This window comes from Arctopsyche grandis, chromosome 6 (assembly GCF_051622035.1).
Source record: "Arctopsyche grandis isolate Sample6627 chromosome 6, ASM5162203v2, whole genome shotgun sequence".
Lineage (NCBI taxonomy): Eukaryota > Metazoa > Arthropoda > Insecta > Trichoptera > Hydropsychidae > Arctopsyche > Arctopsyche grandis.
Genome location: NC_135360.1, coordinates 34,301,416 through 34,321,564, shown reverse-complemented (window position 1 = coordinate 34,321,564; position 20,149 = coordinate 34,301,416). Strand labels below are relative to the sequence as shown.

At 36.0% G+C, this 20,149-nt stretch overlaps 4 protein-coding genes across 5 annotated transcripts; 2 read left to right on the top strand and 2 right to left on the bottom strand.

Moving 5' to 3' along the window:
• Positions 1–1,868: 1,868 nt before the first annotated feature.
• LOC143912865 (venom carboxylesterase-6-like) lies at positions 1,869–8,804 on the top strand. The gene is made up of 10 exons (XM_077432301.1): positions 1,869–2,112; positions 6,102–6,210; positions 6,281–6,460; positions 6,581–6,766; positions 6,859–7,049; positions 7,124–7,292; positions 7,368–7,552; positions 7,643–7,793; positions 7,911–8,037; positions 8,118–8,804. The coding sequence occupies exons 1-10, from the start codon at positions 1,903–1,905 to the stop codon at positions 8,317–8,319; spliced, it is 1,710 nt and encodes a 569-aa protein (XP_077288427.1). The 5' UTR covers positions 1,869–1,902; the 3' UTR covers positions 8,320–8,804.
• Positions 8,805–9,354: 550 nt separating this feature from the next.
• Positions 9,355–10,053, bottom strand: LOC143912867 (B-cell receptor-associated protein 31). The gene has a single exon (XM_077432303.1). The coding sequence runs from the start codon at positions 10,051–10,053 to the stop codon at positions 9,355–9,357; it is 699 nt and encodes a 232-aa protein (XP_077288429.1).
• A 5,395-nt stretch (positions 10,054–15,448) lies between these two features.
• twr (signal peptidase complex catalytic subunit SEC11 homolog C twr) lies at positions 15,449–17,681 on the top strand. 2 transcript variants are annotated; one of them, XR_013260665.1, is made up of 5 exons: positions 15,680–15,898; positions 15,986–16,245; positions 16,320–16,494; positions 16,570–16,953; positions 17,045–17,680. XR_013260665.1 is itself a non-coding variant. In XM_077432305.1 (4 exons), exons 1-4 carry the CDS (start codon positions 15,851–15,853, stop codon positions 16,618–16,620), a joined length of 534 nt encoding a protein of 177 aa, XP_077288431.1. In that variant the 5' UTR covers positions 15,449–15,850; the 3' UTR covers positions 16,621–17,681. The 2 variants fall into 2 exon arrangements, 1 of the variants encoding a protein (XP_077288431.1); XM_077432305.1 differs by having other exon boundaries at positions 15,449–15,898; positions 16,570–17,681.
• On the bottom strand, positions 17,461–18,988 carry LOC143912866 (J domain-containing protein CG6693). The gene is made up of 5 exons (XM_077432302.1): positions 18,814–18,988; positions 18,392–18,661; positions 18,165–18,292; positions 17,930–18,086; positions 17,461–17,855 (listed from the first exon to the last, which is right to left on the bottom strand). Exons 1-5 carry the CDS (start codon positions 18,905–18,907, stop codon positions 17,692–17,694), a joined length of 813 nt encoding a protein of 270 aa, XP_077288428.1. The 5' UTR covers positions 18,908–18,988; the 3' UTR covers positions 17,461–17,691.
• Positions 18,989–20,149: the final 1,161 nt, after the last annotated feature.

The following is a 20,149-nucleotide window of genomic DNA, read 5'->3' as shown; positions in this document are numbered from 1 at the left end:
CCTCGATCCAGCTTTTTCGCCTCCCTGGGCAAAAACTATTTTTGCCCCCTTCTATATAATACATACATATTTATTATTGACAGGGATTATTTGTAGGTATTTGTAAAATTATAAACCTTATTATAAAATAACGTATGAATATAAAAAAATATATATGTAACGTATAATAACGTATAATAACGTATGTATATAAAAAATCATGACAAAAAATACAATCTCCCCTCACCCAGGGATGTCATTTAGGATATCAAAAAGCGGTCTCCGTGACGAAACAGAATGTCAAACGACAGAAAACGCAAATATCGGAAGGCAAAGATCGAAGATTGAAAGATCTTAAGTCGAAAAATAAAAAAAAAATGGTGCATGGTAAACGGTACATACTCACTTAATTTGCGCGAGCAGGATACAACAGGAACAAGAGGAACAGGCTTTTCCTCCCGTATTAATGTGCGCGCGCAGAATACGGGAGGAAAAGCATGTTCCTCTTGTTCCTGTTGTATCCTGCTCGCGCAAATTAAGTGAGTATGTACCGTTTACTATGCACCATTTTTTTTTATCTTTCGACTTAAGATCTTTCGACTTAAGATCTTTCGATTTTCGATCTTTGCCTTCCGATATTTGCGTTTTCTGTCGTTTAACATTCTGTCTCGTCACGTAGACCCGTCAAAAAGCATGGGCGTTTTGGAGGTCGCAAAATATTTATTCTTAAGGGGGAGGCCTAATTTTAATTTAATGTAGGATGATGACTTATACTTAAACTATGAATTAACATACATATTTTTAAAATAAAGATATCAGAAAAAATATTACCCTTATACAATATACAACTTAAATTTCCTTCGTCATTATGTAGACTAAGTTTAAAAAAATATTATTTTTTGATAAATTGCAATTTCTAAATATATAAATATTAAATGTATATCCAGGGTCGCCGAGAGGAATACCGGGCCTTGAGATTAAATAATTTCTGGCCCTATGACAAACTAAAAAAAAGATCTTTTAAAGATGCTATTTTTTTTAAATAATTGAATAAGTAAGTATGATATAACAGGCATTATTTCAGGCCCCTGAAGCTTTACCCCGGCTCCTCCCCCTCCCTCTCGTCAGCCCTGTTATATCTGTGTCCACGAAATGCTCAACCTATTTTTGCTAATAATTTGACTGTAGCTACGATCCTAATTAAAGTTTGAAACCATTACTTTTTTTTAATTCAATTTGAAGATTTATTATTTATCAATTCCCGCGGAGTTTTGAAATTGTACGAGACGTTCATGTCTTATAATTTTTTTTCTTTATACCAATTTTTGCCCCCACCCCTCCTATATCTGGGCCTGATGGTGTAGCACGAACAAGTGGAAGGATCTCCACGAATCGGAGTGAAAGTCGTAGTGAGTAGCAGGTAGTATCCGAATTCAGATGTTTGGGGCCTCATTTATTTTCGCTCAGATTTTTGGGGTCCCCGTCTGAAGGAGATCAGCCCCGAAAATACCTATTAAGACATTCCCCTCCTCAACTCAATGTTCGACAGTAGAGATCGGATATGTTTCGTGACACGAGGTTTTGCTTTTGTTTATTTGTAAATTGATGATTTAAATAATCAGCATCGATAATTAAATTGATTTGAACTCTTTAGATAACCCCCTGCCCAGAAGAACCTTGGAGTAGATTTATAGATGTGTATGTATGTACATGGTTGGAATCCTGCCACACGGTCGTCTTGTTTAGATACAGATTTGTGAAGGGCCAGAAGCCAGAACAAATTAGGAAACACAGGTAAATGAAAATCACTCATTAGTGTATACAAAATCAAATACACATTTGGAATAAGCTGGTGAAATACCGGTTTTAGCTTAAAAACGATCAGCTATCGGTCAGCATGCTCAATTCGTGTCGAGTCGTCGTATGACGAACATGTACCGCTTGGCATCGTTATTCTTAGTGATCTTTGTTCTCGTGCAGGGGCAAATAGTGGAACAACAAGATGATGTCCGATTGGAAATTGATCAGGGAAAGTTGGCAGGACATTGGAAGAAGTCTCTGAACGGAAGAAAGTATGCTGCTTTCGAAGGTATCCCCTTTGCAAAGCCGCCTGTTGGCGATAGAAGGTTCAAAGTGAGTTCATTCTTCTGCATTCTTGATCATTTCACTAATGTTGAAATTTTCTGCATATTCAGGTCATGCTCGTTCGTAATCCCAATGCTTATCGAACGATTTAATTGACCTTTTGTTTTTCCTGAATGTCTTATATGTATGTAATATAATATCGTGAAGAAATGAAAAGCAAATTTTAATCTTTACTAATACTGCGAGATTGTAATCACCGCGTTGTATAGATAATGTTATATAAATCATACTTGTCAAATTTGAAATGTATTATCTGGCGATTAAAAAAAACTTCAACTTCGAAATTTTGGCTGATGTAGAGTATTTGTGATTTTTAAAAATGTGTAGGTATTCCTGCGAATGTTTTACGAAATCCAGTCGCATCGGCTTAACCTCAATGGTCATGAACCTTTTTGGGTCTGGGGTCAAAACAGCGAAAAATAAAAAAATACAAATTTTTGGAGCCGCCACATTTTCATTTTTACATACCTCCTGTACATTTCATTACATTATTTAAAATATAAAAAACATGATATTCTGTTTTCGTTTGAACTATCAAATAAAGCAGAGTTATGAAGTCGGATTCGTTGATTTTTTTTTCGTTTGAGCTGTAAATAATAGTAAGTAGTAAAAAATTCAAAGGACTCTGACTCCAATTTCGTGTTTAAATCGTTCGGATATATTTTTATTTTATCTTCATATGTACAGATGTATGTATGTGTGTGTGTAGTAACAATAGATAAAGTTTTGTGATCATACGAAAATTCGAACTTGATATTTTGACTGATTCGACTTCAGCATCGATAACTGGATAACTGATCACGTTTTCATGATCTGGAAAAAAATTGTGTGTGTGCTAGTGTATTAGTATGTATTTTGGAGCTCCGTTTAACCGACTTGCAATATCTCGAGACTCGTTTTTTCAACTTTTCGTTTGCTTAAATAAGAGTTTGTATATTGTCTACAAAAATCTTTTTTATATACATATGTGTTAATATCTTTAATATACGAGACATATTGTAATCATTCATAGATTTTTAAGCTATTAACACACCTTTAAAATATTAAAAAAAAACGTAAAAAAATCTATTCTTACTATATTTTTTTAATGCTTAGTGTTTATCTCGTAAAATAAGTATTTCACTATGTATAACATTTTCGAATAAGTGTTTTTTATATATAATAAAAACTCGACGACGAAAAAGTTGGGAAAACGAGTATTGAGATATTGCAAGTCGGTGGAACGTGGTAAACCTATTTTGGAGATAATTTGGGCACCATTAGTCCTATCACACTGAAACTTATCAGTTTAGTTTCTGAAATGCTTATCGATATCACGTTATTTTTTTAATTTCGACATATAAATCCCTCATTAATGGTGATATTAAGTAATTTTTTTTAACAAAATCTTACAGCCAGAAGTAGGATCTTTGTCTTACTAGAGTTTCCCTTCATTAGTGCTGAAACTTGTATCGAAAATGTTCTCATAGCCAGTATTTGATTTCGATTTTTAAATGCTTTTTGTTATTACGAAATTATGTTCACAATACATCTTATATATATTTTAATAGCTACTGATCTACTGATCATTTTCTATTTCACAATTTAATTTGATTTGGTTAGTAATCATAGTATTATATTATTCTAATGTTAATCTACAGCATAATAGGAAAAAGAGTTCAAAAACCTATTTATAATTCATAGTCAGTATGAGTAAATGTGTATGTATACGTCATTGTCGAATTTTTTGTACTTCTTATATACATACATACGTACAGAGAAATGTTATAATAATAGAAGGGCCCTTACGAATACATAAATTGTGTCAATATTACGCGGTACGTCTCCATAACTACGCTACAATGCACGGAATACAATCAGATCAATTTACTTATAAAAATGTATCCCATGTTGTTTACTGTGTGTTTTTTAATGCATTGTGCAATTTTTAATGATGCTAGCCCATCTTGCGATTGATATAAACAAACAGAGAAGTTTTTATCGGACATACGTCGAGCACCAAGCATCAAATACGACTGATCCTAAAATTATCTGTGGACAATCGTCACTTAATAACAATATAACGCCTAAAGCCACTTATATTATTATTAAATTTTCTGCATACGAATGACTTTTTGTGTATTTATTATTTTATATGTACATATACATATACAATAAAATGTACGAACTAGTAAATATTGCAACACAAAAGCACATTCCGGAAAAATTGGATTAATTAATTTAATTTTAGTAAAATAAAATATGGTAAAATGTTCATTATTTATTAGAATATGTGTAATTATTATTATAATTAAATTATTCTAAATTTTATCACATTTCATATTCTCTTTTCTTTCTTTTTTCATTTCTCTTTGTAGTGCAATCTAAATACAAAATATCCAAAAAATAAACTTTTGATATATTAGTATCTAATAAAAAAACTTGTTAGAATGAAAAAGTAATGAAGTTAATATTCAAAATTGAACCATTCCTATAGATATTTAAATTTTTTGGAATCCATATACATATAATACATTCGTATATAAATTGGAAATTTTCGAGATCGAATAATTTTTTTAGAATTTTAGTGTAACTTTCCGCGTTTTGAGATTTGATTTCATTGATTTCACATATTTACATATTGATATGTCAGGTATGTAAATACGATAGTTTCGGATTACATCATGATTTCTATCACAATAATAAAATTGTATTCGCGAGTTTACTGTTAAATTAGAAAACGACGAACGTCTTGCAACACAAAAAACTTTGAATGTTAAATGTGAAAATGTCGTTCTAAAATGAGTTGGAGGACTATGTATTTATGTACTTAACAAAAATTTTAACTTTTTCGAACGGTGACCCACTTTTTGAACGATAAAATTTCGCGACTTACAAGAAATATTACAAAATTCACTATCCACAATTTGGAAAACCACGGGCCAAGCTTAGCTTCGAATAATTTCATTCAAAGTTTTCCGAAACCCTCTGTATTTGCATCGCATTAAGACGGAATTCTTTTAAAATAACTTGGACTTAACTTCATGTATGTATCTGAACTACCTGAGAACAGGTTATAATTTCTCAATTCGTAACCTCTTTGACCTTGTATTTCTTTGTATATTGAAAATAAGATTATGTAAAAATACTTTTTAAGTTATGTGACTTAAAATGTTTACATTTTGATCTCTCGACTATTAAAAAATAAGACATATTCAAATGTACATATGTATGTCGAATTGTTAAACACAACGATTGTATTTGCATTATAGTATGAGGAATATAAATATTCACACACTACAATACGCGTAATTAATTTTGATTATATAATTGATTAATTGATTCATACATATGTACATGTATATGTAGTTATACTAACCATGTAAACAGATACCATTTTCTTTTTTAAATATGTACATATCTTCTATCACTCATGGAAATATTTATGTTTGTAGAATTTCAAGTTAATTAGATCAGTGTAAATACATACATATGTAGATCAAAATTGTAATTGCAAGAACCCGGGTCCACATAGGTCATGTTAAGTAAAAGCATGTAATAAAGTAGTTTTATTTCAATAGATATTAATATTGGTTTTGTTTTAATAAAAAAATAACAATATCTAAGTCTCAAATTACTGTATATTCATTTTAATTATTTAAACGTGTAATTAATTATTATTAAAAGCCATAACATATTTTTAAAAATGTCGAATTTATAGCTTAGTAATTCTAATGAATTTCCGGCATAGTTATACCTACTCGCACTGCGTTAGCAAGCCCAATATAATAAATTGTAATTTACAAGAAAAACGTGAACCATAAATTAAAACATTAACCTTGTCCACATGGTGTAAAAAGCCACATATATCGATTAATAAACTTTAAGTATCGATAGATAAGAATTACATATTAGTAATTTAAAGCGATATATTAAAATTGATCGATTATTACATATGTACATGCATGTAGGTACATGTCCTGTTTTAAACGTTTCAGGAACCTAAGCCAGCCAAGCCATGGCAAGGAGTTTTACAAGCGAAAAATTTATCACGAGTTTGTATTCAATGGTATCATATACCTGGAGATGATTACAACAGTATAGTTGGTAAAAATTTACATTTCCATTTAGTGATTTATAGTGTTGTCGTGTATTTAATTCATTTCGTTGTCCACAGGTGATGAAGATTGTCTGTATTTGAATGTTTATTCACCTAATTTGTCTGCAAAGCTACCCGTCATAGTATACATTCATGGTGGAGCTTTTATCTTCGGCACTGGTGTAACTTACCAACCAACATTCATCATGGATAAAGATGTTGTTTATGTAAATATAAACTACAGATTAGGACCTCTAGGTATTTCGTAATTTATATATGTAGTTCAAATAATAATCGAATTCACAATTTATATCTAAAATTGTTATTCCATGAAAGTAGTATTATACAATGTTGAAAACAATATGTATTTTAAATTAGGATTTATGAGCACCCAAGACGAAGTAGTTCCGGGTAACAATGGAATGAAAGACCAAGTCATGGCATTAAAATGGGTAAAAGATAACATACGCTCCTTTGGAGGTGATCCTGACAGTATCACCATTATGGGAATGTCAGCTGGTGGAGCCAGCGTACACTATCACATGCTATCGCCGCTATCAAAAGGTATCAATTACTTTAGAAGTATCTATGTATGATATGTACATTGTACACAGCAATGATGATTCTTCACAACCTGAGTATGTACATATATCCAGGTTTATTTCATCGAGGAATATCTCAGAGTGGAACAGTTTGCTGTCCGTGGACTCTTCAAACGAGACCGCTAGAGAAAGCTCAGTTCATCGGAAATCAACTCGGTTGTCCAACCAAATCCTCAAAGAAGATGATCGAATGTTTAAGAAACCGTCCCGCCGCGTCCATAGTTGCAACTGTGAAACTATTCATGGCAAGCCTGTTTATACCGAGTGTTTGCTGTATTAATTGTTTGGTTCTCATTTAAAGTTCCTTTGTTCATTTTAGCCATTTTTACACAGTCCATTTTCTCCATTCGCACCGGTGATCGAGCCATCTAAAACTGATGGTGGATTTTTAACCGAACATCCCTATCACAGAATACGTAAAGGAGCAACACAGGACGTTCCCTGGTTGAACTCCTTGACCACTCAAGAAGGGTTATATCCTGTTGCAGGTAATAATATGCATACCCACCCCTCGATTGTATAAATAGAAAATGAAAATGACCATTATTAATACGATGTTTTAGTATTTCTGGAAAATCGCAAGAACATTGAAGAACTGAATTCCAAGTGGACTGAATTAGTTCCACACTTGTACGACTTTAACGATACCTTACCGGCCGAAGAGCACAAAAACGCAGCAGATATAATAAAAAAACATTACTTTGGTGACCAAGACATATCGATCGACACAATTCAAAGTCTCATAGACGTTAGATTACATTTTTAATTACATTGTAAAAAAAAAATGTAAATATCACATTCATACAATACTTTCATACACAGTTTAATCTATTTACAGTCTATAAGCGACAGACATTTCGTAGTAGACGTAGAAAAATGTGTACGTCGTCAAGCTTCAGTCAATAAAAAACCAGTTTATTTGTATCAATTCGCATATTCTGGTGAAGAAAGCTTGGGGAAGTTTTTAAGTCACTCAAACGAAAACTATGGTATGTTAAATTACATATGTATGTATATGATTGTTGAGTATTATATTACGTATATGTATGTATATATACATATGTATTGTGCAATGTAACTATTATTTATTTAGAATATGTTTGCAGGAGTGAGTCACGGTGACGATACTGGTTATTGTTTGGATGCTGAATATATGGATACAACGAAGACTGTTCAAGATAGGAAAATGATAGAATTCATGATAACAATGATAAGCACATTTGCAAAGCACGGGTATGTTTCTCATACGCATGTGCTTCTTGATATTACATATTATACAATGCTTGAAACTTATGCTGTATACACATTTTCAGAAATCCTGACGTGGGAACTCTGGAATGGTTACCTGTCGATTCAAAATCTGATGAAATTAATTATTTGGAGATCAAAGGTCCCAACAAGCAGACAATGAAAAAGTTCAATAATCGCAGCGTAAATGACCTCTGGAAGTCTTTATTTTTGAGTGAGAATGAAAATTTTGAAGCAAAGTGCACGACATGTAGAGATGATTTATAGTGATTATACTAATTACAAAAAAAAAATCTTCACATTAGAATTTTAATATCAATATGTTAATATTATATACGTAGATAATTGTATAGTAATGTTTATTTTTTACGGGGATGATAAACCATAATATCTATTTTAAAATATATATACATTTTCACGAATAAATGTGTTCCTAACATACATAATACTTATGTACATGCATTTAAATTCCAATTCACACAAATGTTTAGTGTTGACTCGTTACATTCATGTAAAATATAAAACAAGATGATATCTAATAGGTCACGTAACTGGAACTTTGTGTGCTCTCGTTCACCGTTAACGTTACACATAATACAAAATCAAATCAACGATGTCATTAATTGTCAAGAAGTAGTCAATAATTTTTGGAGAAATCATCAAGGAAAGACAAAAGGGCGAATGAAAAACAATTAGTAACGATTTAAACTTTATTAACTAGCACCCCAAAGAGTATACTCGATTCCATATACAATAAAAATACAAGAAAAAAAACCAGTCTTATTAGTACGAAAAAGATTTTAAATATGTAATATTTACAATACAAGGATATCCCTTAACAGCCAAACAGTATACATACATAAATAACACATACAAAAATATGCATTTTATACCTCTCCCGGAAATCTCAATTTTAGAAACTGTTATTAAATCAATTAAACATGGACAGTATTTATTGTTGCATTTCGGAGAATCTATTTCTGATCATAACATCTATTAAATTATCACAACATGTCAACAGGTTAACAGTATAAAAATATGATTTTATTGGATTAATAATCACACACACAGTGTAATCATACACATATAATACACATCATTACATCATCTTTTACAAATAATCGTAATTCATAAATATAATGGATACATAACGCAATAGTTCTAATCATACGAAATTCGGTTAAAAAATCGGGTACAAAAAATATCTAAGAACTTAAGAATTAGTGTAAGCGATGTGAAAAAAACGCACTCAAAAAGAACAAACAAAATGATAGAAAAAAAAAAAATCAATTTGATTCGGAATTATTCGTCTTTTCTGCTTGTCGAACCGATGGTGATCTTCTTCTGCAGCTGACTGTACTCTTCGGTCAGCCTGTCGTACTCCTTGTTGAGACCCTCGGCCTGCGACTTGACGGCCGATTTGTCTTTGCGTTCCTTTTCGAGGTCGGTCTCCAGAGAGGCGACCTTGGCTTTGAGGGCGGTGATTTCCTTGTCGTGAGCTTCGTTGGTGTCGTTTTGCGCGGCCTCCCCGGATCCTTTCTGGGCCAGCAGACTCCTGGCAGCCGTGGTGGCGCTCTGGGCCTGGCGCAGATTAGCCTCGGACTGGGCCAGCAGAGTGGCTTGAGCCGAGATGAGGATGACGAGACGGCGAATCACCAGGGAGAGGAAGAGCGCGAACCCCGAGATGTAGAAGTTGCGCTGAGCCCGGAACAGCCTCATGTTGCCCTGCATCTCGGCGTCCAAGTGCTGGTGGTGCGGGTCTCCGTGCTCGGGCGCTCCCGAGTACTTGCGCATCTCCCTGATGGCGTCCAGCAGGAACAGACCCAGGATGGCGAGCAGCACGCCGAAGTACACGCCGGCCTGCGCCTTCACGAACTGCAGAAGTCTCGAGTTGAAGAGTCGTTGCCAGCGGCGAGGGGAGGCGACCGGCAGCACCAGCAGCAGCACTATGGCTATCTCGAAGTAGAGGAAGCCCGCGATCAGCGCCCATTGGAGACTCATCTTGGATTGCCGCAAACAAGTGTGACTTTCAACGATCACCCGAACCGGCGCTGACTCAACTCACGGGCAGACCCACACGTCAAGGGTCAAACCTGTCGACGAATATGCGTGCTCTGCCTCAATTACGTGTACGCGTACGTGCACTCTACGCCGGAGCGAAATATGCCGATTTCGGATTTTCGTTGTGTCGAAAGCTTCGTCGATTTCAATTACACTGTCCTGTGTCTCCGCTGAATCGATTCGTCTCGACAGAATTTTCGAAAAAGTGGTAATAAACGCTTAACAATTACCTACTGCAGTTTAATTGAATTTGATTTTATTTAAATTGGCACACATACAGAATAAAATATAAAAAAGAAGCAGTACACTGAGACAAAAAATATACAAATATAAACGAAAATATTATATTTCATGTACATACAGTGAGCGGTAATTGGACTATTCGTCACATTGGGGTGGTCACAAAGACAATTTTTGCCATGAAAATCGCGAATACACAATATTTGGCACTCATGTTCTCGTTACTATGATAGTTATCGTTAGTATGATGGACTTTTCGGCTGCCAGATGTTCCGTTATAGAGATTTTAGTGACTTTGTGACGAGTAATTTGTGACCAGTAATCACCGAACCACAGTGAGCACCACATCTCTTCTAATATATAATTTTGAAAGAGACTTTGCATATATGTATGTATATATGTAACCTTCGTTCGTTGGTTCGTAGACAACACATTCGATTTTTTTTGTTTTCGATTCATAAACGCCGATTCGATTTTTTTCAATTCAAAGTCCCCAGAGGCAAAGGCGCCGGGGCGAAGGCGCCGGAGGGGGCACCTTCACCCTTCCACCATACAACGGCCATTTGTATGGTGGAAGGCATAGAACGCATATTGAAAATTGACATTTTTTTTCAATTTAACACGAAATTCTAACACAATCATTTTGACCCGTGAGATTCCGGGTTTGGCGGTCGATCTCCGGGCCCAGGGTTTATAAACAAAATCTCTTGGTCAGTGGTCAAATTCTGTCATCCGTGGTGGGAAAATATAATAAACTGTAACGTGACGTTCTCCCCATCGTCCCATAGGGCAGCACTCACCCTTTATTTCGAGTGGCCACACAGGAAAAAGTCTTATAGGCGCGCGCGCATGAAGAGCGAGCTCTCTCACCCGCCATCGACCGACGAAGAAAGATCTCTCCTGTGCACGTCTCCAGGGGGAGACGGGGCCCAGAGATCCACCATATTGCTGAAGAACCGCTGTGAGGTCGAGTGCAGCATCACTCCCTCCCAAGAGTAGCCCAACGTCCCCTGTATTCCTCACGCCGTTTCCGGAGAAACTTCAGCCGTGAGAGGACCGACCAACCAGAGGACCACAGAGCCAGCTTCCCGACCAGTTAGTCCACGTTTCCATATAACCCGACCCTTGGAAGAAGAACGACGTAAACGCCCTCTAGATCTTCCCCCGCGAGATCAGATAAGCGCGCGTAAAACCGTTCGTTACAAAACTCTATTTAAAAAATAAATGTAAAGAAATATAAGGTAGTGTGGGCGATGTATATGAAATAATTGGTTTCGACCGTTGCTTTGGTAAGTAAATGAGAGACAAATAAGAGTATGGGCACGGCACGTACGGTGGACTTTTATTCGTTTTGCGGACTCAAGTGTTCGGTGATAAAAATGAATGAAAGAAGAAAGATGAGAGCAGGTGGTCCGATTTGCATAATCTTATCTTCAGCCTATGGTACTTGTGCAGTCGTCAGAGGTTGGCCATTTATGAACGTCGTATTGTTGAAATATACTTCAAGTTAATTTTATTATTATTTTGTCATTTTTAAAAGAGGTGCATTTAAAGTGAAAAGTTTCTATAAGTGCCCATAAGTACTCGACCCAAGATGCGGATATCTCATTTCATACGTCATACGGCATTAAACTCCCTATCGGCAACATCTTCAATAAATTGAAATGGTTACAATCAAAATAACCAATTAAAAAAATAAATAAAACTAAAATCTTGACCACGAGGGTGCCCACGTAATAGTTACCCGCGAGGGTGCGAATCTAACTCTCATGTTCTTATAAACGATCCTATTATAAAAAATAAAAAAAACTACAAACAATTTATTTATTAATTAATAGTTTTTGACCATTGTGGCATTACAGGAAGAACCTAATGCGCCACAATGGCCTACATTTAACAAATATATAAATACAAGTAAAATTAGTAAAAAACAGAAAAATTGAAAACCAGAAAACATGGTAAAATAAAATAATAATAAAACAGTTACAAAAGGAAAATAATAATACAATTAAAATAGTACATAAAAATGTACAAAGGAGAAAAAAAAAGTAAAATAAATAAAACAAAATATGAATAAAAAAATTAAATCACAGCGAGGCCCAAATGGAAGAGAGTAGATTAAGATTCCACTCATACATCACATATAATTTCTCTAAACCTATTGATAATTTGGTTGTCAGTATTTTGACGATTGTGATTTGTAAAATTATGAATTAAAACTTTGTGTATAACAGTACGTACTAAGCTAGTGCGTATGTATTTTTGATTAAATACAAAAAAAGTGACTCATAACAATGTTTCGCCAATATAAATATTTTACATGGTTCGGTGATTATTGGTCACAAAGCGTTCGCCCAAAAGTCACTAAAATCTCTATAACGGAACATCTGGCAGCCGAAAAGTCCATCATAGTAACAATAACTATCATACTATAGAGGCACGGCACATTTCAGGTATTGTTTCCTAACGCATGCGCGCTTTATGTGTTCGTGCGTTGTTGTTTATTTTTTTACTTGGTTATGTACAGTGTGGTTTTTTTTAATTGAACAGTGATGTGCGGTTGTTCTTGTGCGATATTCATGAACAACCGTCTCGTTCTCCGACGAAAGGGTCTCTTAGACTGTATTCGTTCGGGGGGTGGTGGCCTCATGTTGAGGGCTTTAAGGGTCAAATTCCTTGACCTTTAAAGCGGGCTTAAGCATACTATAGAGGATTAACGAATGAGACGACTGGCATGTTAGCCGCCACAATACTAACGAGAACTCGAGTGCCAAATATTCCGTATTCGTGATTTTTATGGCAAAAATTGTCTTTTGGGTGATCGTAATGTAACTAATAATCCAATTACCATTTTACATTTGTATGTATAGTTAGTTTGGCGATTACTTCTCAAATGTGAATGGCTAATAGAATAACCGCTCGCACGAAAATTGCTCGCGCGGATCTCCTGTGGCACGAAAATTTATCGCATAGAAAAATTTCCACAAAGAAATTTCCAAATATTGGTCAAATAATAAAAATCTCGTAGAAAAAAAGCATATTCTGAGCAATGTTTGGGCAGTTTTCTGTGTGGTAATTTTCCTATGCGACCAATTTTCGTACGACAGGAGATCCGAGCGAGAGTGCTTTTTTGTTGCCTTCTTGAGCTTCTTCTTCCAACAACAGCGCGATTATACATAATTTTTCGTTCGATAAACGTCGAAACATTTTTGCTGACTTGTATTCTGACGCGTAGCTACGAATGCACGTGTATGCATTCATATTGCAAGTACTCGACAATACGACGTAAGCAATATTGCGCCGTATCGTCATGGCCTCTAATGTATAAGTAAGCCGATTTTGCCTTGCACTCGGCTAAATTGCTGTAAACGTGACGTGTAGGTAGATATGAATAGAAATGTAATTAAATGACATATTTGAAACGGAGTCGTGCAGTGCTGAAGCCGTGCAGTGCTGTTAAGTATGAACAGACCTTAATAATGTTTCGCCAATATTCATATTTTACATGGTTCGGTGATTATTGGTCACAAAGCGTTCGCTCAAAAGTCACTAAAATCTCTATAACGGAACATCTGGCAGCCGAAAAGACCATCATACTAACAATAACTATCACACTAACGAGAACTCGAATGCCGAATATTCCGTATTCGCGATGTTCATGGCAAAAATTGTCTTTTGGGCGATCGTAATGTATCTAATAATCCAAATACCATTTTATATTTGTATGTATGTATCGTTAATTTGGTGATTACTTCTCAAATGTGAATCGCTAACAGAATAACCGCTCGCGCGGATTTCCTGTAAAACTGCCCAAATATTGGTCAAATAATAAAAATCTCGTAGAAAAAAAGCATATTCTGAGCAATGTTTGGGCAGTTTTCTGTGTGGTAATTTTCCTATGCGACCGATTTTTGTACGACAGGAGATCCGAGCGAGCGGTTATCCTGTTAGCGATTTACATTTGAGAAGTAATCCATTTACCATAATTTAAAGGCTGCTCAATAGAATAGAATAGAATAGAATAAAATAAAATTGGAATATTTATTTATTTAATAGTTTTGGACCATTGTGGCATTACAGGAAGAACCTAATGCGCCACAATGGCCTACATTTGAAAAATATATAAAAACATGATATAAAAACAAGTAAACTGTAAATAAAGGAAAAAAGCAAAAGCAGAAAACATGGTAAAATAAAATAATAAAAAAAAAAAGTAAAAAGGAAAATAGTACATCATTCAGAGAGAAAAAAAAATAACAAAAGTGTAAAAATTAAAAATAAAATCCATAAATCCCATTCTTTGTTTACACTGAGCAAAAATAAAATAGTGTTACGTACGCCGCGAATTAAGCGAATAGAATCCCGGAGACTATGTGACCGTTCAAGGGTTATCTGTTATTGGATTAACTATGTAAGTGCTTGCACTTACTTCCAGGATTATATCTGGACTCTAAGTGCATTTAGGCTAAACAATGACCGTTATTAGTTATTTCTCAGAATCGGTACGGGAAGACCCAATGTCGTGGAAATACATATCCGAATACGTGACTATACAACAGGTAAACAGATTAGGCGCACTGAGAGATCTACCCTTTATAAGGCGGTACGTAGGCGATATCATGGATCCTGGACTTAGCAGTGACACTGCGTGTATCTCCTTAATCATCAATAAATGCTGTGATACGACTGTTGGTCTTTTACTTGGATCCTCCACCCACCCCGTACGCAACAATAGTATATAAAAATGTACAAAGGAGAAAGAAAAAGTAAAATAAAATAAAACAAAATATGAATAAAAAATAAAATCACAGCGAGGCCCAAATGGAAGAGAGTAGATTAAGATTCCACTCATTCATCACATTCAAATTAAGAAAGTAATGATGAGCGCAGGTTACCAGATAAATATGTTAAGATAATATCCGACAATCTACGCTCCCCAAGGTGGAAAATATCACATTCAGGGACAGCAGCAACGATTTCATTGAGAAGTCGAATAGCTCTTGGAATAGGAGCCATTCGAAAAAGAAGTGTGCGAGCAGCAGGTACAACCATCAAATGATGATGTCTACCACGCACATAATTATTAGGGACATAAAGTCCCAACTGTTCCAGCAACAACGGGCATGACGTATTACCACGCAATAGCTGGATAACGAAACGAATTAACGAGTTTCTTAAGTTTCTCCGAAGTTCAAGGGAATCATACCCAAGCATGCCCAAAAGGAAAGGAGTAGGATAGAGATATGGGTAGTACCCATACTCTTTCTTATAAAGAAAACGAAGAAATGCTTTTTGCACTTTTTCTATAATATAAAGTGTGTTGTGCATTAGTGTTGTGAGATTGTCAACACTGGTCCACCGTGAACGGCTAGCGGTGACGTGTGGCCACCGGTGTCCGAAACTGACATCGTCGATTTGTGACTGCGATTGCTGACCGGTGAACGGTGAACGGTGACTGATCACTTCTTCCAAACCGCGAAGAATCGCAGCCGCCAAGATGCTGGAGGCCGCGTTGGACGGCTTGCGCCGCATGAACAAGCGACAGGTCGGGCCCCATTCTCCCACCGTACGATCGCTCGATTTCGCTCGATTTCGCTCCAACTCTACTACAGCAGCTCACTTTTACTTTCAGCTCATATACCAAATACTGAGCGTCGGCATGATCGTGTCGTCCGCTCTGATGATATGGAAGGGCTTGATGGTGGTCACCGGCAGCGAGAGTCCCATAGTCGTCGTCCTCTCCGGCAGCATGGAGCCCGCCTTCCACCGAGGCGACCTGCTCTTCCTCACCAACTACCCCGAAGAGCCGGTGCGAGTCGGCGAAATCGTCGTCTTCAAAGTGGAAGGCAGAGACATTCCTATCGTACACAGAGTCCTAAAGTTGCACGAAAAGTAAGTCACCCATACATTGGATGCGAACGCCAGTCCTCCACCATCCTAACATTGTTCTTTGCAACTGATTGCAGCAACGGCACCGTCAAATTTCTAACCAAAGGTGATAATAATAGCGTCGACGATCGAGGATTGTATGCTCAGGGTCAACTGTGGCTTCACGCTAAGGACGTAGTTGGACGAGCGCGAGGTTTCTTACCGTATGTCGGGATGGTGACCATCTTTATGAACGAGTATCCGAAACTAAAGGTATCAATTTTTCACACTGAAATCTTATATTCTCTTTTAGCTCCGTTCGCTAACGTATTTTATTTTTTGTTTCAGTATATAGTTTTGATTTGTCTAGCCGTGTATGTGTTGGTGCATAGAGAATGATGATTACTGATATCCAATTTTCATAAGACTTCTTACTTTGTTTAATTTATTACAAATTATCTCGTTAAGACTCACTCGATGAACACTGGACTATATCTTTTATTTTTATTTATATAAACAATTCATTAAAATAAAAAAAACCTTTTTTAAATAAAATATGAATAAATTCTATATGTATGTATATCATCGTAGAATTCCTTCGTGCTATGCTGTAAAAAATACTCCATATGTTGTAATTCAACGATAGGAATTTTATTGCACAACAGCCACAGAATTCGATATAAACTTTTCGTAATCAAGTATCGATGTTACAGTCGAAGTGTATTTTCAGTTGTAATATATTCCAACTGGCGTTTTCTAATACAATTCAGCTGGTAAATTATATATCTGCAAATGCAAATACACTTTCAACAATGTTCGCCAGTTGTAATATAATAGTTAAGTTCTGATAGCTCTTAAGTTTTTACGAATGCTTTAGAATTCAATAATGCGTTAATATATACTAGATATTACGAATAAAGGTATGTGTAATAATGTGACTTTCCAACTCAATTTTCTTGTCGAATGACGTTTTCACGAAAACCTAACATATGCGTTTTACTTATAGTTGAACTGTATTTTCAGCTGTAGTACATTTTGACCGACTAGAATGTAATTCGCTATATGAATCATCTTACATGGGTTAGACGGAATATATTCCAACTAGTTAAAATATATTACAACTAGAATATTCACTTCAACTCAAACATTGATATTCTATTGATCAAGATGAAAACTGTGAATCTCAGTTGTAGATATATTAAAAATTGTTTGAGAATAATTTTTAAGTACAATTGAATAATCAGGGTTTCTATTTTTTTATTTTTTGCAAAAATTCGCGAACAAAATAATACACAAAATCACACATGAACAACCAGAGGAACAATTTAATGTGGGGAAATAGAAACGAAAATTTTCATACATGTTTCTCAAGAGATAAATTACAATATTTAAAACTAATGTATTTATAACGAGTATTGTTTTAGATTAATATAAAAGTAAAACACGTGTAACATCACACAACCGATTGTTTCATTTCTTCTTCTTGGCCGAGGAGCGTCCGCTCGAACGTCTGCCCCTCGGGGGCGTGCTGTTGGCGCCTCCGCCGTATTTTTCAGCCAGTTGATCGAAAAAGTCGTCCATCTTGACGGCACGACCCTGCTGCCGTTTACGAATCATCATAGCGAGATCATTCTCTACGGAAACATATTAAATCAAATAAAACTAGAAATATTCCAACTCGCCGTAAAAAAAAAAGCTAACAATATACCTTTTCCTTTCTCCTGATTTTGAATTTCGATCATTTTATTTAGATTTTCTACTTCTTGAGCTTCCCTAGCTGCTTTCTTGTGCCTCGTGGCTTTCTTCTTCTCTGGCTCATTTATAAACAATTCGTATTCAGGAACTTCCCCATCGTCGATCATTTTCTGAAAATATCAACACAATTAAGTACTTGAAAATGGACTGTTGATTTTGAAACGATCTATGAGTTAATTTAATAGTACTTGGAGAATTTCTATGAGCCGAGGTTCATCTGATACACGAGCGAAGGGTGTGCTATCGGTAATGTAATCCATATCGCCTTCTCCTTCCAAGTAGGCTTTCTTCAAATCCTTCATTTCCAATTCGGACCCTTAGAAATAAATGATTAAATAAAGTTAAATAATGAAAGGTTGATATTTTACTCGCCCTAACCTAATCAAATCAAAATATACTTCGCTAAAGTAAATACCTTTATAGTTTCGCTCGTAAGTGACAATGTCGTCTTCTGTGATCGGTTTGAAGAGCATTCGCCAATAGTCCTTCCAGTTTCTTTCGGATATTTCATCTTCTTCTTCGTCGAACGCTCCGGTCTCATCATAGGCGAGTTTCTTCGAACGATCGCTCAAAATAGAATGTACTTTACCCAAAACTTTAAATTTTTCCGTAGCTTCCAACTTTTCCTCTTCGCTCACTCTGTCTGGGTGAACTTTTAACGATAGTCGATGGTAAGCCTTTTTGACTGGAATCAAAATGAAAGCAAAGTCAGGGATTGGGGTTATGTCGGAGTGTGTCTACTGAGTAAAATACATACACATGTAGATTCCCGTAGAAAAACAACGAAAATAAATAAAGCGGTAGATGAAAATGAAAGTAAATTATGCGAGGACTAACTGTCTTTCTCCGAAGCATTTTTGTCGACCTGCAGGACCTCGTAGAGATCCCTCGAATTGTAGTACTTGAGACAAAGGCTGAGCAGAGCGGGCATTTTGACACCGCTTGGCGGGAGACTGAGTGACAGCCACGTCTACCAACCGATACGCGTCCAACGAGCAATGACCAACAACGCTCTCAACATATCTTTTCGCTAGCATCAACACACTACAAATGTACGTATCTACCTCCGCTAACTAACACAGAACAATTAATTATTACCTCAGTTTAGATTAAATATCAATAATTATAACAACTGACTTAAACGTTACATCGAAATTGAAATTCGTGCATTTTTTTGCAGTTTCTTAACTGCGGGGGGTCGGTATTTCTGAACAATGAAAGCCCAATAAGCAGCTATCGAAAACCGAGACATTTAGCTGTCCCGAAAAGTCCCTTCGGGACGCTGGGACGAGAGACTTGAAACTGGAACAAACCCGGAATACCGGTACGCCTGGCAGCCCTATAAAGGTAAAATATTTTCATGTGTGAACGTTTCTATACAAGTACATACTGATAATATTTTCCTTCGATGAACGTGAGTTTTTACTTCAGAATAATCCACAAATAGCTCGTCATGAGATATTTGTCAAAATACCTTGGACATGTGCGACGTTGATTACCAATGACCAATTTTTGGAATTGCATAAAAAATAAATTGAAATACTAAAATAGATGAGTAAGATCATTGCGAAAACATAATCTTAGTGTGAGCTTTTTTATGGAATGTGGAGGTGAACTTTTGTAAATGAAATGGATTAAACTATTGTAAAATAAAAATAAACGTTCCAAATTTGCGGTCATCACCAGAGATCGGCGCGATCGTGCTATTTTCCAGGAAAGAGTCAAACTACAAAGCTAGAGAGCAAAAAAAAAAGGTTGACCATAGAAATTGACAACGGTGAGCCCATTGATCTGTAGCCATCACTATTCTTCTGACTTTTTTTGCTCTTTAGAGAGCAAAAAAAAAGGTTAACAATAAAAATTGACAAAGGGAACCCATTTATTTCGAGCTGTCGCATCACAGCGCCGGAGACTAGTCATCAGTGCCGGTTTTAGGGGGGGGGCTGGGTCGGGCGGCGCTCGAGGGCGCCGAGTATGTTAGGGCGCCACTCCATGCACCGAAGGCGCTTTAAAATTTAAAATTAGGGCGCCAAAGACCCTAAAAAATTTTAGATTAGAGTGCCAAAGGCGAAACTTAAATTGAAACTTATCTCCGGTCTACAATGTCACAAAATAATATGTCACAATTTTCTAGGGGCGCTTAGAAAAAATTGCCTGAGGGCGCCATAGGGTG